General features: G+C 39.2%; 1 protein-coding gene across 1 annotated transcript; it reads left to right on the top strand.

Moving 5' to 3' along the window:
• The first annotated feature begins 13,866 nt into the window (after positions 1-13,866).
• Positions 13,867-14,499, top strand: LOC145105227 (uncharacterized). Its single transcript, XM_079042362.1, has 2 exons — positions 13,867-13,995; positions 14,083-14,499. The coding sequence occupies exons 1-2, from the start codon at positions 13,867-13,869 to the stop codon at positions 14,497-14,499; spliced, it is 546 nt and encodes a 181-aa protein (XP_078898488.1).
• Positions 14,500-24,647: the final 10,148 nt, after the last annotated feature.

Here is a 24,647-nt window from a genome sequence, read left to right as displayed (position 1 = left end):
GACCAATGTTGTAACTTCATTTAATAACTCCCTTACAATCAGAGGAAACGATCATTTTTCTTTCCTTACGTCTGTTACTTATGACGTCTCATGTGCCGCCTTCTACCCTAGAAAAATCGACTGCAACCTTTCGTTTGGGGGCTGCTGCATGCGGAGAGAGAGAGAGAGAGAGAGAGAGAGAGAGAGAGAGAGAGAGAGAGAGAAAGAGAGAGAGAGAGTCAAGTTTTGCGATTTCCGTCGAGGGGTTGGAAGTCCGGTGAAGTTCAGGAGAATCTAGGGAGAATGGCGATTAAAGTGTTTTACGACGATAGGATCGACAGAAGGACTGGATTCATCTGAAGATCGATTGTGTACAAGATGTTTTGGCTACGAGTACATGGCTGCCTTCTTATGAGAACAGGATGTGGTTGCCGGTGGTTAAAACAGAAAAGTACATCCCTTACTCTTGTTGATCACTATTTTAGTCACATAATTACGCGTATTCATAATAAATTTGATTGCTTACGTTTGGAGATTAAATCTTTAAGGCTTTATAACATTTTTCTACTAATTTCCATCACGAAGAGTCAGAAACAATATGTTCGATTAAGAGTGTTGGTTATGGAATTGAATTGGTATTATATAACACAGAGCACTTAAAATAAGAATCAAGATTCTAATTAACTTGAAATATGAGTGGGTTAGATAATATAAGTATTTACCTATGTATGTGTGCGTAATTAAAGTATTAAAGTAATGTTAATATATGCAGGAATGTGTACATATAAATATTAGACATATGCATGTTTAAAATTATGTATATATACGTATGTAATGTGGGAAAAGGTTTTAACCCAACAAGTTAATTTCTTTAAGCTATGGGGTGTAATTTCAAGTGGTTATCGTTTAGTAATAATCAAGTTATCTTAGCCTAAACTAAGTAAATATATACTTTTGTTTAGGTATTTGTTGAATCAAAGAGCTACAAATTCACATTTTGAAGTGATTTCACTACCGAACCAAATGTGAGTCGATAGACTTTTCGTAAACCTTGTACATAGTCGAAAACTACTTTCCGGAAATGGTTCGATTAGTCAAATTAGAATATTATTAATTGTCGATTATGCCAATATATGCATTATGAAATATGTTACTGTTTTGCCTTTATGTGACAATTGTATGCTTATAAAATTTGGTTGACATGCATATCTTGGTACTTGATACGATTAATTGAAACTATGATAGGCTATATGAAATGACTGTTATGTGACTATGATCTTGTTGAGTATCTTTTTGGTATAAATGTTATGAATCTTGATTATGATAATACGAATATTGCATGATTGTACTTGATTTACGATCGATTATGCGGGGTTATGCGTAGAGGGCAAAGGGTAGAAGCTAGCACTTAGCATGAAACCCTATCCGGATACCTTCGAGCCTGGTTGGTTGAAAAATACCTCCTAGGAAAAGAGCTTAAGCCGTTACGAGTTGCTCGGTCTTTCTAGATGCCAGTGCGACACATGGTATGTGTACACTTCGGTGTTTGCGGACTGGAGTGATGTTGGCCATTCGAACGAGACCGGATCAAACATCACGTGGGAATCGGGAGGTGTATCGGTAGAATTAACACCGTTTGTACCGATCTCGAACGACACTGTGATGTACTTGTACATTGCATAGTCGGAGTAGTGAAAGTGGAGTCTTGGGGTCGGTGTGACGGGTAGGAGTCGCGAACCACCTAAAGCATTTGGCTGGCCAGGCACACAAGTAGCGAACGGGTTTTTCCCTTGGGGTTAGGTATCACCATGAGACTACCTACGCCTATACGATTATGATATATTCCTTTGATATGATGATATATGATTATGATACGATTTTGCATGAAATACGATTGATGTTACACAAATGAATGATATGTGAATTGATGATACAAAATTGAATGATTGACATTTATGTGAAAGATGATTGATTAATGATTGATATGTGAATTTTGTTTATATGATTATAATTTGAATGATTGACCCGTTAGGGGATGATATGTTTTCCCTTTGATTGTGTACAAACTCCTATTGGCTCACGAAGCATTTACTTACACTTGTTTCTTTGCTTTGTGCCTTTACGATTGGTACAGGCAGCTTAGGAGCTTGGCTTGGTGAAACGGGGTCACTTTTGGGTAGTTTATCCTTAGAATAAAGATGCCACTTGGACATGTTATTTAATTTTGATATTTATGCTTCCGCTACAATTAAATACTTTTGATATTTTGGTTTTGAATTGAACGTAACGTTGTGGTTTGAAATGTTTTTGAAATACACGATGTTTACAGTCTTCCGCTGCATTTTCCGTTAAAAGATTTTAAAATAAATGAAATTTTTTTTTAAAAATCATGACGTTACATAATCAATATGTCGGTTAGCCACACACGCTCCATTGATCTATGATAACCTATGAGCTACCCATTGCCATCCTTCATTAGTCCCATATTAGTGTGCCGGTTAACCACACACTCCACTAACGACCAATAAGGTGCAATGTGCAATTTCATGGGTTAGCATCAAATTCACATTTTTCCTAAAGTAACTTAGATTGGGAATTTATAAAAGGTTTAGTTACTTTATATTTTATTATACTTTTAATGTGAATGTCCTATCCTACCTGTTCGGCTAACGACCCTCCACTAGTCAAGAGTGCAGTGGGTAAGAGTGTATACCCAATGGTGGTCATTTTACAGGCCGCTTCCTTAAACACCCCTTATAGATCAGCTTCGTGAATGAGGCCTACTAACGGTAAGACTGACTTTTAACTTATACATATATAATATATTAGACTTTTAATTTTATATAGTATAAGGGTGTATTTTAAACATGACTTTTAATTTTATATAGTATAAGGGTGTATTTTAAACATTTAAAATACTAAGTGGTTTAATCTATTAATAAATTAGACTTTTAATTTAATTAAACTTAAACCATGTCATTATGGATTTATTAATTCTCTCTTTTAATTAACCACTTAATTAATTTAATAAAACCATAAGGGTGTAATTTGAACTATTCAAAATATCAAGGTTCTAAATTTAAGATTTCAAAATTAAGGTTATTTAATTAAATTTTAAATTACAAAACCAAGAGGTGCACTTTTGAACCTTCTCAAATTACTAGGGTTTTAGAATTTATTATTTCAAAAATTAAAGCTTTTAATTAAATTTTAAATTCCAAAACTTGAGGGCAAATTTTGAAACTTTTCAAAACTCTTGGATCAATTTGACAACAATTAAATTAATCATATAATTAACTATAACACAAAATTGACCTAATCTAATTCCATATAGCAAGATGATTCAAATCAAATTCTACAAATAATTAGTTTTTCACAAAATCAAGTAATTATCTTAACATTTGACAATCATCTTTCAATTGGATGAGGATAATCATTACCTTATAAGAAAAATCGAATTTTAACAATCAAAACAGTTTGTGGTAATGCTCCTAATCCAAAACAGGCCAAAAAAAACTCGAAAATCTGCAAACAGATGATCCTACTCGTCGATTTCATGGCATGGACTCGACGAGTTCATCACATATGATCCAACTCGTCGAGCTCCCTTATGGGACTCAATGAGTCCAACAGTCAGTGGCCAAAAATGACAAATTTTCAGCTTTGAAAATCAAACAATTGCATCAATATAACAGAAAACACCCTAGGCTCTGATACCATTGAAAGGTTTTAAGCACTATAACAATCGTATGGTGCACATACAACCCTAAATGCTTTGGATCTAAGTTTTCTCAAGTTATACAGGCAATTTCATTTTATCCATAGCATGAACCCTAGCTAGCATACAATTGGAGATTTACAACATAAAAACTAGTTAGATGAATACCTATTTGTTGTAACTTGTAGTTCTTGGCCTTTCAAGAGCTTAGTACCTCAAATGTGATACCTCTAATAAGTCACAAACACCAAAAGCAAATGGAGGCTTATGAGAGAGGTTAGGAATCACCAAAAATCAGCTAGGGTTTGCTTCTAGGAAGTGTTGGCCGGTTTTGGGAAGCTAGGGGTTCAATTTATAGTGTGGAATCCTTAGGGTTTCATACATAAAACCCTAATTTACTTAAGCCTTTAAGTATTCCAATGATCCATATGAAAGGCCCTTTGGACTAACTCTTCATGGACTCTCACATAGATTTAGTCCATCCTTAATCAACATGGATCATTAGCCCAAACTATAAGTATTACTGATTTACCTAATTAGTCCCCGTAAATTTAATTAGTATCTTTTGATCACTAAATTAATTCCAAATTAATTCTTGATAAAAACCAATTAAATAATATGATTTCTCAATTAATATATTATCCATATAATATATTAATAAATCACAAATAACCTCTTTCTCAAAAATCCATCCTCTCAAATTGCTATGGTGAAGGCAACCCAAAAGGACCATGCTACTATCGGGTCAAGTACATACCAATTATAGTTATGGGCTAAGACACCTAATCCAACATGATTTATCTATGGGTATATTTTAAAGATGGTACTCAACATGAGTCTTTATTCTGAGAGTTTGAAAGAAAAGTTGGACATGTACACGTTGGAATCCACATTTATAGAGATTGTGAAGAATTTGAAAGTCGACAAGTCAACTAAAAAAATATGCCTCTTATGTTTCATGTCTCATTCTCCCAATAAGATGCCCCTTTCATTATCCACCCACCCATACTTGAATTGAAAATCTTACCTAGCCACTTGAACTATGCTTACCTAAGTATAGATGAAACTCTTTCGGTGATCATCTCCTCTCAATCGACAGATTTTAAAGATCCTCATGGAAGATGATTGTAAACCTAAGGGAAGCTCAAAGAAAATTAATGGAAGTGGTCAAGAAGGAGATAATGAAGCTCCTTCATTCAGACATGCTTTACCCTATTTTCGACTTCAAACAGGGTAGTCTGGTTCAAGTGGTCCCTAAGAAAAGGAGAATCATGGTTGTTGAAAATAAAAAAGGAGTAATGGTACCCAATCAAGTTCAAAATGGATGGAGGGTGTGCATTGATTATTAAAAGTTTAATTCAAGCACATGAAAAGACCATTTCCCTTTCCTTTCATCGACCAAATGCTCGAGTGGTTGTTGGGAAAATCACATTATTCTTGCCTTGATGGATACTCGGGTTTTCATCAAATACTCGTTTCCCCAAAAGATCAAGATAGGACGAATTATACATGACCCTTTGGCACGTTTGCCTATAAGCGGATGCCATTTGGATTAGGTAATGCCCCTGCTACATTCCAAAGGTGCATGGTGAGCATATTCTCCGATAATGTTGATAATATATGTGACATCCCGATTTTTACGGCCAGAAAAGATTGATTTGTTTATGCTTATTAAATATGAGTATTCTTTTAAAAAGATTAATTATGCGGAATTTGTCTCAAAAACATGATAATGATATTATCAAAGCATTTTCAAAGAAATGTGCTTGTTTATGTTTTTAAAACTCGGGATGCCATAACTGCTATAAAACAAAAGCATAAACGGAGACTTACATGTCTCACTATACTAATTGTCTACATCCCCTTGAATCTCTCATTGTGCATGTACCTTTGTATCGTTACGTGTGATACAAAGAAACTGAGTGGGTCGCGTTGGGAGATACTACCCAATATCCATCTTAATTAACTTAGGTCTTTTTTATTATATATATATATATATATATATATATATATATATATATATATATATATATATATATATCTTAACGCATGTAGAACCGTACTTGGTTCGCATATCATATATTATCAAATATGTTCTCACCACATATTCCAGGCAATAAGCATATAGCTCACATATAAGCTCTATAACATATATTTAATCCTTTAATTAATACTTGTATTAAAATAATGTTCATGAAAGGGACTATGTATTCACTTGATAAAAGTGACTAACGATTTTGGTAGCGCTTCGCTTCATACTTTGAAAAGACCTAGACGCATAAAGTACTAATATTTAGTCTAGATTTGTAATCCTGGTGAACATAATAATTATAGTCTAGATTCATCACTAATCCCAATGTCTACATCAAGATCTATCAAGTGAGGATCAGCTAGGCATGACAGTTGGGAGGCAGGACCATTTCGGCATATAACTTTTTTGAAATCCAACAACCAAACCAATGTAACCATTCTAGAAACCTCTCCCGTAAGTATATCAATTAGTATTATAACTTCAATTACTGATAAATCTTATTTATACATTCATAATAATGACTTATGACTATCAATACAAGTTAAAATGAAAGAATGAGAGTGTGGCTTAACTTACAGAGATTCTTCCTCACAGAAGTCTGGAAATTGCACGGGCAGAGCTTCTACTTGATGGCTACTACTACTTTAGGGATCATATGACTTTGTCGCAGACTAAAACTAAGGGAAAAATTGGGCAAAATTCGATATAACTCGAGAGAGGAAAGTTGGGGGGGGGGGGTGTGAGAATGAATGAGAGGTGAGCAACTATTTATAGGGCCAAAATCAGACCTGCGCCTCATGCAAATGGAGTGCGCTTCACGCGCATAAGGCGATGTCTGCCCAGTCAAATTGTGTCATGTGTCGGCTTCTCTGTGGTCTGTGTTTTCACCTTCTAGAAGTGTGCGTCGCGTACCTTGCGCGCACCGCATGCGGTGCAAACTGTAGATTTTTTTTCTAAATTTCGTAACCTCTTCATACGAGCTCCGTTTTTTATGTTGTTTATATCACCGGAAAGCTCTCGATGAGATCTACAACATTCCTTTAGACTCCATCATCTAATTCTAAGTTTAATTTTCATCCCTATTTTTTTATATGATTAAATGATATTGCTAAAATCATAACTCTCTCATACGGACTACGTTTTTTACATTCTTTTTCTCAAAATTCCTATCTTGAAGAGTACTATGATTTTCCTTTTGGTGACTTTAGCTAAAAGTCAACCATTCTTTTTGTAGCTTTTTACGTCACATATTCCTTCTGCGTGGCCGCCTTTCATATATTTTAAAAATCATATCTAATTCATACGAAGTCAGATTTCTATGAAATTTATATTTTCGGGATCGGGACGACATGTAATATATATATATATATATATATATATATATATATATATATATATATATATATATATATATATATATATATATATATATATATTGATGGGATTAAAACCCTAATTGTGAGACGAATCCGAACACAGGTTCGCTTTGAGTCGTTGACAACAAACGTTCGCAGGTAAGCTCACAATTTTGACTTTTTCTGTTGACTAGCAATTTCGAATAAGCACACAACCACCCCGATTTCGTTCGTTCACATGCCACTTCCGATTACAATTTTAATTATGAACGCAGAGAGCCCGTTTGCCTCAATTTTGACTTTTTAGATTGACTTGCAAGAACATATGCTTATTCCGATAAAATCCAATCCCGATTTCATTGGTTCTTAACATTACACTGCATAATCTGTAATCTTGATTCACAACATATGTTTAATTCATAGAGTCTCCAATTTTAACTTCACATAATCGATATAATCAAGAAACAAAACTGACACACGATGAATGAGCGGATTGATTTTGTACGAATCACAAAATCAAGTAATAAGATCAAAATCAATTTTGATTACAGTATCGTTAAAAGAAAATCGATTCAAGAATAGAAGAACTAACGATTTTACAAATTTACAGATGAGATGAATTGCAATAAATGATTTGAAGGAATGCCAAATCGATGAACAAAAATCAATATGGGCGACTCAAAAACGTGAGAACAGTGGACGCAATTATGGGCCAAAGTAAATGGATCATGAATAGTATAGGACCAATCAATGAAAACGATTAATCAATTGATTTTGAATTGAATCAATAATCGGATCTAATCAAATAATACTAACATAATACCAATCAGATTAATAAATACCAGATGAACAGTAGAAGAACACCATAAATCTTCATGAACAGTAACTTGAACAAAATTTTGATTCCAAAACGCCAAAACACCAATAATCTTCAATAACTTGTGCAAAAAATCATCAAATCAAGAACCGATACTTCAAAAATCAATCAGATCTTCAAAGACCAGCTCTGATACCACTTGATGGGATTAAAACCCTAATTGTGATTTGATGAACAAGATGCGGAAAATAAGAACAAACACAAATATGAAGATATGTCGAATGATCACTCGATTTATTCAATTATGAGGAACATATTACACTTTAAGGAATAAGAATCTAACTCTACAAGAAACCTCACAACGTGGAGACTACATTTTGCCTCACTCTTAACCCTAATAATGAATGATACATGACTATTTATAGGGAAAAGACAAGGCTTGGGCTTTTAACCTACACTTCATCAAGGGGGCCCATTGCCATCATTCATGTAGTACTTTGAAACCCTACATATCATTACTATATATAAAAGCCCTATTAATTTGGTGTCTTCTAAATCAATTTAACCCGTTTATTTTTACACCACGTCACCCACTTCCCTGAACGGCGCCATCGACATTAACATCGATTAAGTAAACTATCTTTTGAACGACGCTATTGAAATCAATGTTGATTCAAATCGCCTCTGCCCTCATGATACAGTGTGTCGTATCCTCATCACCTTTCGGATACTCTGGATTCAGACGCCCATGTTCCATCATCAACCGTCACAATCTTTCCTTCTCTTCTCCTTATTACCAATAAAAATCTAATTGACTTTTGGATTGGATTTTCTAAATACACGAGTGTACATCGGTGGCGGGAAAGAAAAGTCATTATAGGAGGCCATAGACTGACGAGATGGAGCATTTATGGGTTAATGAAACAGTCAACAATATCCGGGTCCCAATGCTTTCTCTGATTTCACTTTACAAGAGGTAATTTCATCCGCTCTTTCATCTTTGTATGAGTCCATATCCATCTATGATATCTTATCTTCTTCCTTTGAGATATAACAAGTGCCCTGAATTTTTGATGTTGATCGAACCTGTTGATAAAGTTTTATGCCTATGCCTACGAATTATATTTTTTGACAATTGTGATGGAAGTCGTCTCAGTTTTGAAATTATGAACGAGACTAAATCCATGGAATATTTGACATCATATAGTATTTCTGTATGATTCTGTGTGTAGGTGTTTATTTATGAAATGTTTTTGATTTAGACTATTGTGGTGGCAATTAATAGAATCTGCAATGATATAGGGAATATGCACTAAAGGTGTTTGATAAAATGTCCAAGAGAAGTGTGGTTAATGGCAAATTACGTATGCCGGTCAATTTTACTTGTTAGGCTGGTGGGTGTGGGCAACATGTTAAGACATGTTATCATATCCAAATTTTGCCAACTCATATGCCATGTCATCTTTAACACCATTTGATTTATGTAGGAAATGGTGTGCAAATGTTATAACATGTTATAACATGTTAAGAGATACAAAGAGAGTTAGAGAGAGAGTGAGATAATGGCTTTTGATTGGTTGATTCTCACGTTAATTCCCGTGGCCATGGTAACATTTCTTAACATAACACCAAATAACATGAGAGGGGGCGGTGTTCCGGTGTTATGGCGTCGTTATGGGAACTGCCAAATCAGCATAATGCCTTATGGCGTTGCCCATACAGAGTAGACTTAAAACAAGCAAAAAAGAGACCAAGACGAAGATGAATAATCATATATTACTATATATAAATTTTTATTTGTTTTATTTCAACTGATTGATATTACTGTTAGGAGAGAAACAATATGATTTTTTATGGTCAGCCATACAACTAATGTCTAAACTTTAAACCCCATTATAGAGTTTCCGGCATTCACCACCAACGAATTCAATGGAGCAAGAAGATGATGGTGGTAACAAGCTTAAAGTATAGGTTGCAGATGTGGAAACAGGAAAAGCTAAACCCTTATTTCCCTCAACAGATGTTTTCCTCAATGCATTTTTTGACAAGTATGGCCCATGCTTGTGATATTTTACTATACATATACATATATGTTTTCACATTAAATAAGAAGATGCATGCACTTTTTAATCCGACATATATTTTTTCCTGACAATATTAAAATCCTCTTTTTTTTCTATTACTGCGTTGTCTTTTTTTTGTGTGTGTGTACAACTATTTTACTTCAAAAAAACTACCAAACTATAGCATTGTAATTTAAAGCTCTTTATTATTTGGATGTTATGCTTTGAACAAAATAGATTGTTTCTTACATTTAACAATTATAAAGTAAATGGGACATATTTGGTTACCGATGTATGACCTTAACCCTTATTCCTATATTCTTGCCTTATAATGTTTAAGTTACCTTTATGACCCTTTGTGCATGTTGAAATGCAAAAGACTACTTGTAGTATTTGCTGAAAGTTCTGATGAAAATTGCCTAGAATGGCTTAGCTTAGTATACTTTTTGTGTTTTTTCCATGTATAATCTTTTAGAAGCAAATTTGTTTTTTCTTTTCTCAATAATGTTTTATTTAATCGAACTTGGTTCCAAAAGAATTTGAGTACGGTCAATAGAGTTTTTTACATACCTTTTACTTGGTATTTAAGAGCATTTAGTCCATAGAGCTTTTTTATAAAATTTTTTACTTTGTATTTAAATAAAGTCGGTAAGGTGAACTGCAATTGATGTTGATAAGTTTTTTCCATAAGGTGAAAAAATCATATTCGAAAATCACAATGGACTTTCATGTATTTGTTGATGATAACAATATACTTACATTTTCTTTTCTTTTTCATGCATTGTATATATTAAAATCCACCCATTTTTAACATTATACTTTCCTGGGACCGTGCTTAGCACGGGCCTCAAACATTTCTAGTATATATATATATATATATATATATATATATATATATATATATATATATATATATATATTGGCGCACTTATTTTTACGATTTATAGGCGATTCGGTTGATTTTTCTTATTTTTCCTTAATACGAAACTTGTATTATATTGTCTGCAGCGCGCACGACTATAGATTATCCTATTCAAGGATTTAATTTTAGTAATTATTACTTATTATGTGTAGCCCGAATTTGTGGGTGTTACATTTATCTCCCATTAGGATAATTATGTGCCAGAATCATCAACAAAATAGGGCTTGTATAATGACTCCGCACATTATCTTTCCATCCTAGTTGATAACAGTAACTCTTATGTCCTTTCTAATGAGTTTTTAACTCTTAGTTGTAACACCTGGTTCTGACAGTGCTTCGTTGCTAGGGGCTGCGACCCAATCATCAGTTGTCATAAGGGTCAGGGCCTTGGGAAAGGAAGGATTTGGCCCATTTCGGATGTGGGTATTAGGGTATACATGATCCAAGTGTTTGATTGTGTCTTCGGAGGCCAATGGCATACTCGTAATTCGACATCTCAGTTTTCTAGAGATTTTGGATTCTTGTTCGGAAGGTTTTTAGGTAATGAGGAGTTGTTAGGAGTGTAGGACTTCTCGTCACCTTTTCATGGATATAAAGTACGTCGGAAACGAACTTAGAACGAAGAAGTTATAGCACTTTGAATGTTTTGACAGATTTAGCCCCTAATGGAAATATTTGGCAGATAAGTCCCATGCATGCAAGGGATGCATGCACGTGTCCGGCTGGGAATGCCCAACATATAAAGTAAAATGCTCGTGGGTGGTTTGTGAGTATGTCGGGCGTACTAAGAGGTACGCGGGGCATACTCCCTTCAGACTAAAACCCTAAATTTTAGGCTATGACACTATATAAGGAACATTATGCCTCAAGACCAGCTTCCATCTCACCCTAAAGAAGCTACTACGAAACCCTAATCCATACTTGAGTGATCTTGGAGCTTAGAAGGCCTTTTGAGAGCATTTTGGTGTTTTGGATCCATTCTCCAAGGAAGTGAAGAGCGAAGCAAAGTGGTGGTTCAAAGGAGAAGTTGTAGATCTGGGATTGTTGCTTCATTTCTGACCATTTCAAGGTATAAAGTTCTGAACTTGGTGGTTATTCTCTTAGATCTCTTTAGGATTGAGTTTTTGGACTCTTTTGGTCCCATGGATGAAGTCCCTTGTATCCATGTCGTTTTTGGAACCTAGAGTTACCACTCTCAACGTTATTTGAGCTCTAGAATCAGAAAGTTGCCATCTTGAAGGTCTTAATGGGTTCATGCAAGAGGTATGGCCACTTTCATGTAAGTAGATTGCTATACTTTGAGTTTGGGTTCATGTGTGTCATATAACGTCACCAAGTCAGTGACATATGTATTAAGACGTTGAAGAGGACTTGGATCTGTGATTATAGCCTTTGGGATAGAGTATTAAGTTCTTAATGGTAGAAGTGGCTTAACAGAGCAGTACGTTGGGCGTACATGCAGGTACGCGCAACGTACAAGCCATACAGCCTGTACGCTTAGCGTACAGACAAGTACGCCTCGCGTACTTAACAAATTTGGGCTTTTCGCTGTTTGGGCATTGGTTTGGGCCATTCATTAGACTTTGTTCCTTTGGGCCTTAGTGGGGCACTAGAAGTCAGATATTTTGGGCTAAGAATATGTTTGGGCTTTAGGGTAAGGCCTATTAGAGGGGTTGGGCCCAATTTAGAAAATTAGGCCATTGGTGGGCCATGAGTGGGCTTGGCAAGTGTACCTAGTATTGGGCCTTTCATGTTATGGTTTTGGGCTTTAGGCATGGACTAAATTAGATCAAGGGTAAAATGGTCATTTTACCCTAAGGAGGATTATTGGTTTTTGGACTAAGTGTTATTTTGGTAATGGTAGCTCGGGGAGTCGAGAGATCAACAGATCGGGGATCTACCAGCTAGCAGCCAGAGGATTATCCGTGAGATTCAGCTTTACGATGTGAGTTTCCTTATGTAGGAACTGGTCGAAGGCACCAATGTCGGCCCGTATTTATGATATGTGTTTCCGGATTACGATCCGATGCTGGGCGGGGCTCGAGGAATGTTTATATGTATGATTCTGGACTAAGGTCTGATGTCGGGCGGTACCCAAGGAATGTTTATATGTTTGAATATACTTGTTGTTTGTGTGATACTTTTATGTGCCTGGTAGGGAGGTGAGTGTGGGCGGGGTCCCGTATCTCATTACTAGCTGAGTATGGACGGGGTTCCATATATCATTATTAGCATAGCAGAGGCGAGGCCCAAGATAGGCGAGGCCTTAGGACTGGAGCATATATTACTGTGTATGATTCTTTATGTGCTAGTATGATTATATGATATAGTTTGTATGTGTAAAGCGGGAGAGGCCCAGAGACAGGCGAGGCCAGGAAGAAATAGATTTGTATACCGAGCGAGGCTCAATGACAGGCGGGGCCTAATGCCAAGAGGGGCCTCATGTCGGGCGGCGCCCGAGGAAGGGGCGGGGGCCCATTATATGTGTTATGTGTATGGTATGTGGTAGTATGGGGAACTCACTAAGCTTCGTGCTTATGGTTTTCAGTTTTGGTTTCAGGTACTTCCAGTTGTAGAGAGAAGAGCTCAGGATGACTGCATAGCACACACTATGATGTTTTAGCATGGGATGTTTACTCTGATGTTTTGAATTGGAAACTCTGATAATAATGTTTTGAATACCTTGACTCATGTTTTGATGTAATGGTTTGATAGCTATGGTTTATTTAATGGTTTCAAACGAAATTTTTGGTCATGATTTTTAGGATGTTACAGAATTCTTAACTGTTGACGGTGCTTAATCGGGCACCTAATCTTCCTTCTAAATTTGATCTCCATTGGAGGATCCTCCTCTTTCTAGAACAGACTTAACCTTACTTAGACTACCGTAACATATCGATGGTTTATGTTCTAATAACCTCTCATCGTATGATCCAAAATTCAAGCACAAATTGGAGACTTAGCTACCACTCTCAACAAGATGGAACAACAGGATAAAATTCTATATCAAACCAAGAAGAATCCAAATGTGAGTGCAATAACTTTGAGAAGTGGGGAAAATCTTGTAGAAAGAACCCTCAAAGGAGTCTCAAGAGAAGAAGAGAATGAGGTTATTGTTTTTGAACCTTCAAAAGTGGTAGTTGCTCCAAAGGAACCAGTTGTCCTAAACATTAATTAAACTGAATCTTCCAACAAGCCTATCAAGCCATTAATCATACCACCACCCTTCCCCTCCCGATTAGCCATCTCAGAGAAAGAGGAAGATAAGGAATCCTTTGATACTTTCAATAAGGTCCAAATCAACATTCCACTATTGGATGCCATTAAGCAAATCCCAAGTTATGAAACATTTCTCAATGATTTATGCACCAACAAGAGGAAATTCAAGGCAAATAAAAAGAGTCAAGTCAATGGAAATGTGTCCACGGTTATCCAAAAGAAATCACCTCCCAAATGTAAGGATCCGAGAATCTTTGCTATCCTATGTACTATTGGTGAATTACATGTTGACAGTGCCATGTTAAACCTTGGAGCCTCAATCAATGTGATGCCATATTTGGTTTTTCAATCTCTCAATGTTGGACCTTTGGAAGAAACCGGAGTAATCATCTAATTAGAAGACAAGTCAAGTGTGTTTCTAAGAGGAGTGTTGGAAGATGTGCTAGTACAGGTACATCAACTTATCTTTCCTGCGGATTTCTATGTTATAGATCTTGAAGAGAAGACTCCTTCCAAATAATCTATGATCCTCCTTGGAATACCTTTCATGAATACCGCTCACACGATAATTACTTTCCATAACGGGAAAATCACTATGGAGTTTGATGGAGAGGCCATTCACTTCAACATCTTTGAAGCAATGAGGTACACTAGTAACATTTCTCCATTATATCATGTTATTGTGATTGAGCCAATAACCCACGAAGTTTTTGATTTATCTATGGTTATATTTTAAAGATGGTACTCAACATGAGTCTTGATTATGAGAGTTTGAAAGAAAAGTTGGACATGTACACGTTGGAATCCACATTTAAAGAGATTGTGAAGAATTTGAAAGTCGACAAGTCAACTAAAAAAATATGCCTCTTAAGTTTCATGTCTCATTCTCCCAATAAGATGCCCATTCCATTATCCACCTACCCATACTTGAATTGAAAATCTTACCTAGCCACTTGAACTATGCTTACCTAAGTAGGGATGAAATTCTTTCGGTGATCATCTCCTCTCAATTGACAGATTTTAAAGATCCTCATGGAAGATGATTGCAAACCTAAGGGAAGCTCAAAGAAAATTAATGGAAGTGGTCGAGAAGGAGATAATGAAGCTCCTTGATGCAGACACGATTTACCCTATTTTCAACTTCAAACGGGGTAGTCTGGTTCAAGTGGTCCCTAAGAAAAGGAGAATCATGGTTGTTGAAAATAAAAAGGAGTAATGGTACCCACTCAAGTTCAAAATGGATAGAGGGTGTGCATTGATTATTAAAAGTTGAATTCAAGCACATGAAAAGACCATTTTCGTTTCCTTTCATCGACCAAATGCTCGAGTGGTTATTGGGAAAATCACATTATTCTTTCCTTGATGGATACTCGAGTTTTCATCAAATACTCGTTTACCCCATAGATTGATGGGTTTTGAGCATTCTATCACTCCTATGGTGTACATGCAACCCTAGAAACCTTGGATCTATGTTTTACTAAGATACATGCAAATTTGATTTTTCCAAGGTTCTTATCCTAACTAGCATGGCATGGGGAACTTGAAACATAAAATCTAGTAGAATAACATACCTTTGTTGTAGCTTGAATTCCTTAAGAACTTTTTGAGCTTAGCACCCCAAATGTGATGCATCAAATGTTTCACACAACACCACAACTCGTGGAATAACTTGAGAGAAGTACACTATCACTCAAAATCGACTAGCCCTCCTTGTTCTTAACTATGTGCCGATTTTGCTAGCCTATGGCTTTTCATTTCCTCCACGATCCATGGGTTTTAACCTCCATGGAGCACCCTATGGGTTTTAGCCCAATCCAATAAACCACGGATCATTAGCCCACTATATAAGAATGTATGATTTACACAATCAATGCCATATATTTAATTAGTCTCTTTTTTATCACAAAATTAATTCCAAATTAATTCTTGATCAATACTAATTAAATAATATGATTTCATATTAATATATTATAACTTATAATATATTAACAAAACATAAGTGTCCATCTTCTCATTTTGTCTATCCAATTATCATGATGTCATGCAACCCAAATGGACCATGCCAACCAGATCAAGTACATACCATAAATAGTAATGGACTTAGACACCTTATCCAACAAAGATCAAGATAGGACGAATTTTACATGACCCTTTAGCACGTTTGCCTAAAAGCGGATGCCATTTTGATTAGGTAATGCCCCTGCCACATTCCAAAGGTGCATGGTCAGCATCTTCTCCGATAATGTTGATAATATATGTGACATCCTCATTTTTACGGCCAGACTAGATTTATTTGTTTATGCTTATTAAATATGAGTATTCTTTTAAAAAGATTAATTATGCGGAATTTATCCCAAAAACATGATAATGATATAATAAAATAATTTTCAAAGAAATGTGTTTGTTTATGTTTTTAAAACTCGGGATGTCATAACTGATATAAAACATAAGCATAAACGGAGACTTACATGTCTCACTATACTAATTGTCTACATCCCCTTGAATTTCATTGTGCATGTACCTTTGTATCGTTACCTGTGATACAAAGAAGCTGAGTGAGTCAGGTTGGGAGATACTACCCAATATCCATCTTAACTAACTTAGGACTTTTTGTTAGTCTTATTTTATCTCTGGTAAGACTATGATGCTCGACTCCTAATACTTAAATTATTAGTACCATGAAATAATATATATATATATATATATATATATATATATATACATATATCTTAACGTATATAGAACTGTACTTGGTTCGCATATCATATATTATCAAATATGTTCTCACTACATATTTCAGGCAATAAACATATAGCTCACATATAAGTTCTATAACATATATTTAATACTTTAATTAATACTTATATTAAAATAATGTTCATGAAAGTGACTATGCACTCACTTGATAAAAGTGACTGGTGATTTTGGTATCGCTTCGCTTCATACTTTGAAAAGACCTAGACGCATAAAGTACTAAGATTTAGTGTAGATTTGTAATCCTGGTGAACATAATAATTATAGTCTAGATTTATCACTAATCCCAATGTCTACATCAAGATCTATCAAGTAAGGATCAGCCAGACACGACAGTTGGGAGGCAGGACCATTTCAGCATATAGCTTTTCTGAAATCCAACAACCAAGCCAATGTAACCATTCTAGACACCTCTTCCGTAACTATATCAATTAGTATTATAACTTGAATTACTGATAAATCTTATTTATAGGTTCATAATAACGACTTATGACTATAAATACAAGTTAAACTGAAAGAATGAGAGTGTAGCTTAACTTAAAGAGATTCTTCCTCACAGAAGTCTGGAAATTACACGGGCAGATCTTCTACTTGATAGCTACTACTACTTTAGGGATCACATCGCTTTGCTGAAGACTAAAACTAAGGGAAAAATTGGGCAAAATTTGATATAACTCGAGAGAGGAAAGTTGGGGGGTGTGGGAATGAATGAGAGGTGAGCAGCTATTTATAGGGCCAAAATCGGACCTGCGCCACATGCAAATGGAGTGTGCTTCACATCCATAAGGTGATGTATGCCCAGTCAATTTGTGTCATGTGTCGGCTTCTCTGTGGTCTGTGTTTTGACCTTCTAGAAGTGCGTGTCGCGTACCTGGCGCGCACCGCATGCAGCGCAAACAGTAGATTTTTTTAAAAAATTTCGTAACTTCTTCATACGAGCTCTGTTTTAATGTTATTTATATCACTGGAAAGCTCCCTACGAGATCTACAACATTCCTTTGGACTCCATCGTCTAATTCTGATTTTAATTTCCATCCCTATTTTTTTATATGATTAAATGATTTTGCTAAAATCATAACTCTCTCATACGGACTCCGTTTTTGACATTCTTTTTCTCAAAATTCCTATCTTGAAAAGTAATATGATTTTCCTTTTGGTGACTTTAGCTAAAAGTCAACCATTCTCTTCGTAGCTTTTTACGTCACATATTCCTTGTGCGCGGCCGCCTTTTATATATTTTAAAAATCATATCTAATTCATACGGAGTCAGATTTCTATGAAATTTATATTTTCAGGATCGTGACGACATGTAATATATATATATATATATATATATATATATATATATATATATATATATATATATATATATATATATATATATATATATATTAGCGCACTTATTTTTAGTAATTACAGGCGATTCGGTCATTCGGTTGATTTTTCCTATTTTTCCTTAATAAGAAACTTGTATTATATTGTCTGCAGCGCGCACGACTATAGATTATCCTATTCAAGGATTTAATTTTAATAATTATTACTTATTATGTGTAACCCGAATTTGTGGGTGTTACATTTATCTCCCATTAGGATGATTATGTGTCGGAATCATCAACAAAATAGGGCTTGTATATGTAACACCTTAATTTTTCAAAACAATTTTTCACTTTTAAAAATATAATTTCATTCACAAATATTCTCAAATCTCAATGTATCACATCTTAAATCCATAAAAACACATCCCAAGATCAAAATGTATAAAACTCTAATAGTGTGTACTGATCATGCCGGCGCCTTCCCGCGATCCTCACTGGTACCTGAAACACATAACACAAAACACTGTAAGCATAAATGCTTAGTGAATTCCCTAAAATACCACATATAACACATAGTAGCCACTCGAGGCTATAACTCTGTGGGCCCTCTGGCCCTAACTCTGTGGACCCTCTGGTCCTAACTCTGTGGACCTTCCGGTCCTAACTCTGTAAACTCTGGAATACACACAACATAAATCACATAGAAATAATGCAGTGCAACACATCACATACATAGCATACAAGATACTCTGTCACATAACTCTACTTACCACTCAAGGTAAAGTATAGTGAGAAGACTCACCTCGGGTAACTCGATAAACCTCGAACTCTGAAATACTGCACTAGCCTCCGCCTAATCACATAAATAATTACTCTAATTAATACAACTTCTAAAGGCTAGGCTAACCCCTCTCTATAAGTTCTCTAAGAAGGGTAAAAGACCATTCTACCCCTCTAATGGCTCATAAGTCCAAACACTGACTAAACCCTAAAAGTCAACAAAGTCAACGGTCAACATTGACCGGACTCGTCGAGTGCACTCGTGTGACTCGACGAGTACATGCGTGTTCTCTTCGCCCCTGGTCCACACTCGACTCGCTGAGTCAACCCTGCACTCATCGGGTTATCACAGGTCACGAATCGCAGGGCAAACCAACTCGACTCGTCGAGTCCCTTATGGGCTCGGCGAGTTCCTCCCATGAAAACACTCATCTGACCTCCTGAGGTCAGATCTGCTTCTCTAATCTATAGATCTGACTTCCCCATGACCAATAAACACGTAAAGGTCGAATCTTGGTACACATACAAGGCACTCTAGGCTTATTTTGGTGAAATCCCTTCTAACATGGCAACCTATGTCCATTTCCTCCATAGAACCACAAAAAGCAGCATGGTTCAGGCTCTCTGGACCTCAAAAGGTCCAGATCTAGAGTTTAGCACTCAATGGGACACTATACACAACTAAACAAGCCATAAAAGGGTATAGAAAGCCCTAACTTCAATGCCCTTAAGCAAAACAGAAGGATAGGATCAAATAGCTACCTCAAACTTGAAGATCCAAGCCGAAAACCCACTGAATGCAATCCTCTCGACCTCCCCTTGCTGGAAACACTTTCTCCTTTGCAAAATCACACCAAAAATGATCAAAAAGGCTCAAACTCTCTCACAACTCGCTCACAATCGCTAGGGTATCTCTCTCTGGACTGGTAGCCGCAAATGGAGGCCATAAAGGCCTTTAAATAGGGCTCAGGCCCTGAGATTTAGGGTTTCACTTTACAGCGCGGACTCGCCGAGTCCACGCATCGACTCGTCGAGTCCCTTATTAATCTAGGCAAGAATTCGCGATCCTACTCGGCGAGTCTGAGCGCCTACTCGCCGAGTCCCTCCCTAAAACTCAAGGTAAATACTTAAAATAAGATACCTGGGAATCCGGATGTTACAATTCTCCCCCACTAGAATCAGACTTCGCCCTCGAAGTCTTGCTCAGCAAACAACTCTGGATGCTGCTCCCGCATCTCCAACTCCGGCTCCCAAGTCAGCTCAGACCCTCTCCGATGTTGCCACTGGACCTGCACCAAGGGCACCTCCTTGTTCCTCAGAACCTTGATCTTCCGATCCCGGATCGCGATTGGCCTTTCGGCATAATTCAAGTTCGCATTCACTTGAATATCCTCCAGTGGCACCACCGTCGACTCGTCAACTATACACTTCCTCAACTGAGACACGTGGAAGGTATCATGTATCTGGCTCAACTCCTCGGGTAGCTCTAGACGATATGCTACCTTTCCCACCCTCCCGGTCACCCTGAACGGGCCAATATACCGGGGCCCCAGCTTGCCCCTCTTCCTGAATCGAATCACTCCTTTCCAAGGGGACACTTTCAGTAGTACGAAGTCTCCCACCTGGAACTCAAGCTCGGATCGTCGCCTATCCGCATAACTCTTCTGGCGACTCTGAGCCGTCAATAACCTCTGCCTAACCTGTTGTATCTGCTCGATCGTCTGAAGCACTATCTCAGTTCTGCCCATTACGCGCTGCCCTACCTCTCCCCAGCAAATGGGAGTCCGACATCTCCTCCCGTATAACAACTCGAAGGGAGGCAAACCAATACTCGAATGGTGGCTGTTGTTATAAGAAAACTCAGCCAACTGCAGATACGTGTCCCAACTTCCCCCGAAGTCCAACACACGTGCTCGGAGCATGTCCTCGAGCGTCTGAATCGTCCGCTCACTCTGCCCGTCCGTCTGTGGGTGGTAAGCGGTACTGAAATGCAGCCTCGTACCCAACTCCTCATGGAACTTCTTCCAGAACCTGGAAGTGAAACGTACATCTCGGTCTGACACAATCGAGATCGGTACTCCATGCCGCGATACCACCTCTCTCACATACAACTCTGCCAATCTCTCTGCAGAAGAGCTCTCACTGATAACAAGGAAGTGAGCGCTCTTCGTTAGCCGGTCGACAATCACCCAAATCGTATCGACACCCCTCGCGGTCCTTGGCAATTTGGTGATAAAGTCCATGGAAATATGTTCCCACTTCCACTGGGGAACCTCAAGTGGCTGCAACTTGCCGTGCGGACGCTGGTGCTCAGCCTTAACCCTGCGACAGGTCAAGCACCTCTCAACAAACCATGCTACATCCCTCTTCATACAGGGCCACCAGTAATCTTTCTTCAGGTCCAAATACATCTTAGTGGCCCCGGGATGGATCGAGAACCTCGATCGGTGCGCCTCCTCCATCAAAGTGGTGCGCGTCCCGCCTGCATACGGCACCCAAATCCGACCCTGAAAGGTCATAAGCCCACGGCTATCGGTCACGAACTCAGGTACCTGTCCAATCACCCGCTCTCTCTTGCGGTTCTCCGGTCTCACGGCCTCTGCCTGGGCCTCCCGAATGGTGTCCAACACCGGAGTCATCACTGTCAATCTCAAACAAACATCTCGTATCGGGGCACTCTCCGCCCTGCGACTCAGGGCATCAGCTGCAACATTAGCTTTGCCTGGGTGGTACAGGATCTCACAATCGTAATCCTTTACCACGTCCAACCATCTCCTCTAGCGCATATTCAGATTGGGCTGATCCATCAAATACTTCAAGCTCTTGTGGTCCATGTATATGGTACACCGAACCCCATATAAATAGTGACGCCAGATCTTGAGGGCGAACACCACTGCCCCCAACTCCAGATCGTGGGTAGGATACCTCGTCTCATGAGGCTTCAGCTGCCTCGATGCATACGCTATCACATGCCCCCTCTGCATAAGTACTGCACCCAACCCTAATATCGATGCGTCACAGTACACCACAAAATCCTCCATCCCTTCCGGGAGGGCTAACACCGGGGCTTCGCATAACCTCTGGCGAAGTGTCTCAAACGAGGTCTGCTGCTCCGGTCCCCACGAAAAAGCCACACCCTTCCAGGTCAACCTGGTGAGAGGCACGACGATCTTGGAGAAATCCCTGATGAATCTCCGATAGTAGCCAGCCAACCCCAGGAAACTCCTGATCTCGGTGGGGGATCTCGGCACCTCCCAACTCATCACCGCCTCAATCTTGGCCGGATTGACCAATATCCCATTCTGGTTGACGAGGTGTCCTAAGAACTAGACCTCTCGTAACCAGAAATCGCACTTGGAGAATTTGGTGTTAAGCCTCTCCGATCTCAGAACTCCGAGGATCTCCCTCAAATTCTCCTCATGCTGCTCTCTGGATCTCGAATATACCAGTATGTCGTCGCTGAATAGAATCACCAATCGATCCAACATCGGTCTACACACCCTGTTCATGAGATCCATGAACGCTGCCAGTGCGTTGGTGAGCCCAAAAGGCATCACCACGAACTCGTAATGCCCATAACGAGTCCTGAACGCCGTCCTCTGGATATCCTCATCTCGCACTCTCATCTGGTGATATCCAGACCTCAAGTCTATCTTGGAGAACCAAGATGCTCCCTGCAACTGATCGAACAGATCATCAATCCTTGGCAGTGGGTAACGGTTCTTGACCGTTAACTTGTTCAACTCCCGGTAATCAATGCACATCCGGTGTGAACCATCCTTTTTCTTGACAAAAAGGATCGGCGCTCCCCACGGCGAGCTACTCGGTCGAATAAACCCCTTCCCCAGCAGCTCTTGAAGCTGCGATGATAACTCCTGCATCTCTGGCGGCGCAAGGCGATAAGGCGCCTTGGCGATAGGCGCTGCCCCCGGAACCAAATTGATGCGGAACTCTACCTGCCTCTCGGGAGGCACGCCCGGCAACTCCTCGGGGAAAACATCAGGGAACTCACGCACTATCGGGACCTCATCGACTAACCTCGGTCTCTCTGCATCTACTCTAGTATCCACCACATAAGCCACAAACCCACTACAGCCCTGCTGTAGGCTCTGCCTCGCTCTAGCGGCAGAACAAAATGCTGACCCAGAACGGGTACCCTCGCCATAAACCGTAAGAACTCCCCCACTAGGGTCTCGTATGGTCACCAACTGTCTCTCGCAGTTGATAACCGCTCCAAACCTGCTCAACCAGTCCATGCCCACGATGACACAGACATCTCCCATCGCAATCAGGACCAAATCAATCGGAAACTCAACGCCGAAGATCTCGAGTACACATCCTCAGATCACATCAGTGGCATACACCGCTCTCTCGTCAGCTATGGACCCCCGCAAAGGTCGACTCAACGCCTCTCGACAGATACTGATGTGATGACTAAAGGCTAACGACACAAAAGACCGACTCGCACCCGAGTCAAATAACACCAAAGTAGGTACAGAACTCACAAGAAACGTACCTACGCATATCATAATATAAGCATAACACCATAATCTCAAAATAAATAGATGAAAGAGCACATACCCGCCACAACATTTGGCGTTGCGCGAACCTCCTCCGCTGTCAACTGGAAGGCTCTCCCGCGAGCCTTTGCTGCCTCGGCCTTCACTGGCCGACTCTCTGCAGCTCAAACGGCAGCAGGGGCAGATCCCTGTGCTGCTCCCTGGGCTGACCCCCACAACTACGGACACTCGGCCTTCCGGTGTCCGGTCTGGTTGCAGTGAAAACTGACTGTAAACCCCTTGGGGCAATCCTTGGCCATGTGCCCCTCCTTGCCACACTTGTAGCAAGACCCTGCTCTGCAAACCCCCTCATGACTCTTGCCGCACTTGCCACAAGTGCGGCTCTTCTGGTTCCATGATCTCGAATCGGCTTGGCCCGCTTGGCTGCCGGCTGGGACTGTGCCGGTTGCCGATCCCTCCCTTGAGACTCCGCCTCCTCCCTGGCCTGAGTCTCGAGCTCAATCTCCCTCTTCCGGGCATTTGCCTGAAGCTCGGCAAATGTCCGGTACAACGAGTTTGCCACGAACTCGCGGCTGTCTCTCCTTAAAATTCTCAAATACCGACTCATGCGTGCCTGCTCGGAAGACACGTGCTCAGGGCAGAACATCGCCCTCTCATGGAACATCCTGGTGATCACTGTAACAGACTCGATACCCTGCTTGAGGGTCAAGAATTCCTGGGCTAAACGTTCCCTTTCCACCGGGGGAATGTACTCATCACAAAACATAGCGGTGAACCTCTCCCAGGTCACCGCGGCAAGCTCTGCAGAAGAGTAGTGCGCTGTCACAAACTTCCACCAGTCCTTCGCTCCCAAGCGAAGCTGGTTCAGCGCGAATCAAACTCTCAGATGCTCCGGACAAGAGCACGTATAGAAGCATCCCTCAATATCAGAAATCCATCTCATCCCAGCAATCGGATCCTGCATCCCATCAAACTCTGGTGGCTTCGTGTTGCTGAACTCTCGGTACATCAACGAGTCACCCCCCTGCGGTCTCGCAGCAGCAACGGCTGTGGTGGCTGCAGCAACAGCAGCATTAGTAAGAGCAGCGTAACGCTCGTCAAAAGTCTCGATCAGGGTGGTCTTGATAGACCCAAACATCTCTGGTATCTCGGCTCGGATGGCAGCAGCCACC

The sequence above is a fragment of the Lactuca virosa genome, chromosome 4 (assembly GCF_052849685.1).
Source record: "Lactuca virosa cultivar CGN04683 chromosome 4, Lactuca_virosa_CGN04683_v6, whole genome shotgun sequence".
Lineage (NCBI taxonomy): Eukaryota > Viridiplantae > Streptophyta > Magnoliopsida > Asterales > Asteraceae > Lactuca > Lactuca virosa.
This window is presented reverse-complemented; position numbering and strand designations above follow the sequence as displayed.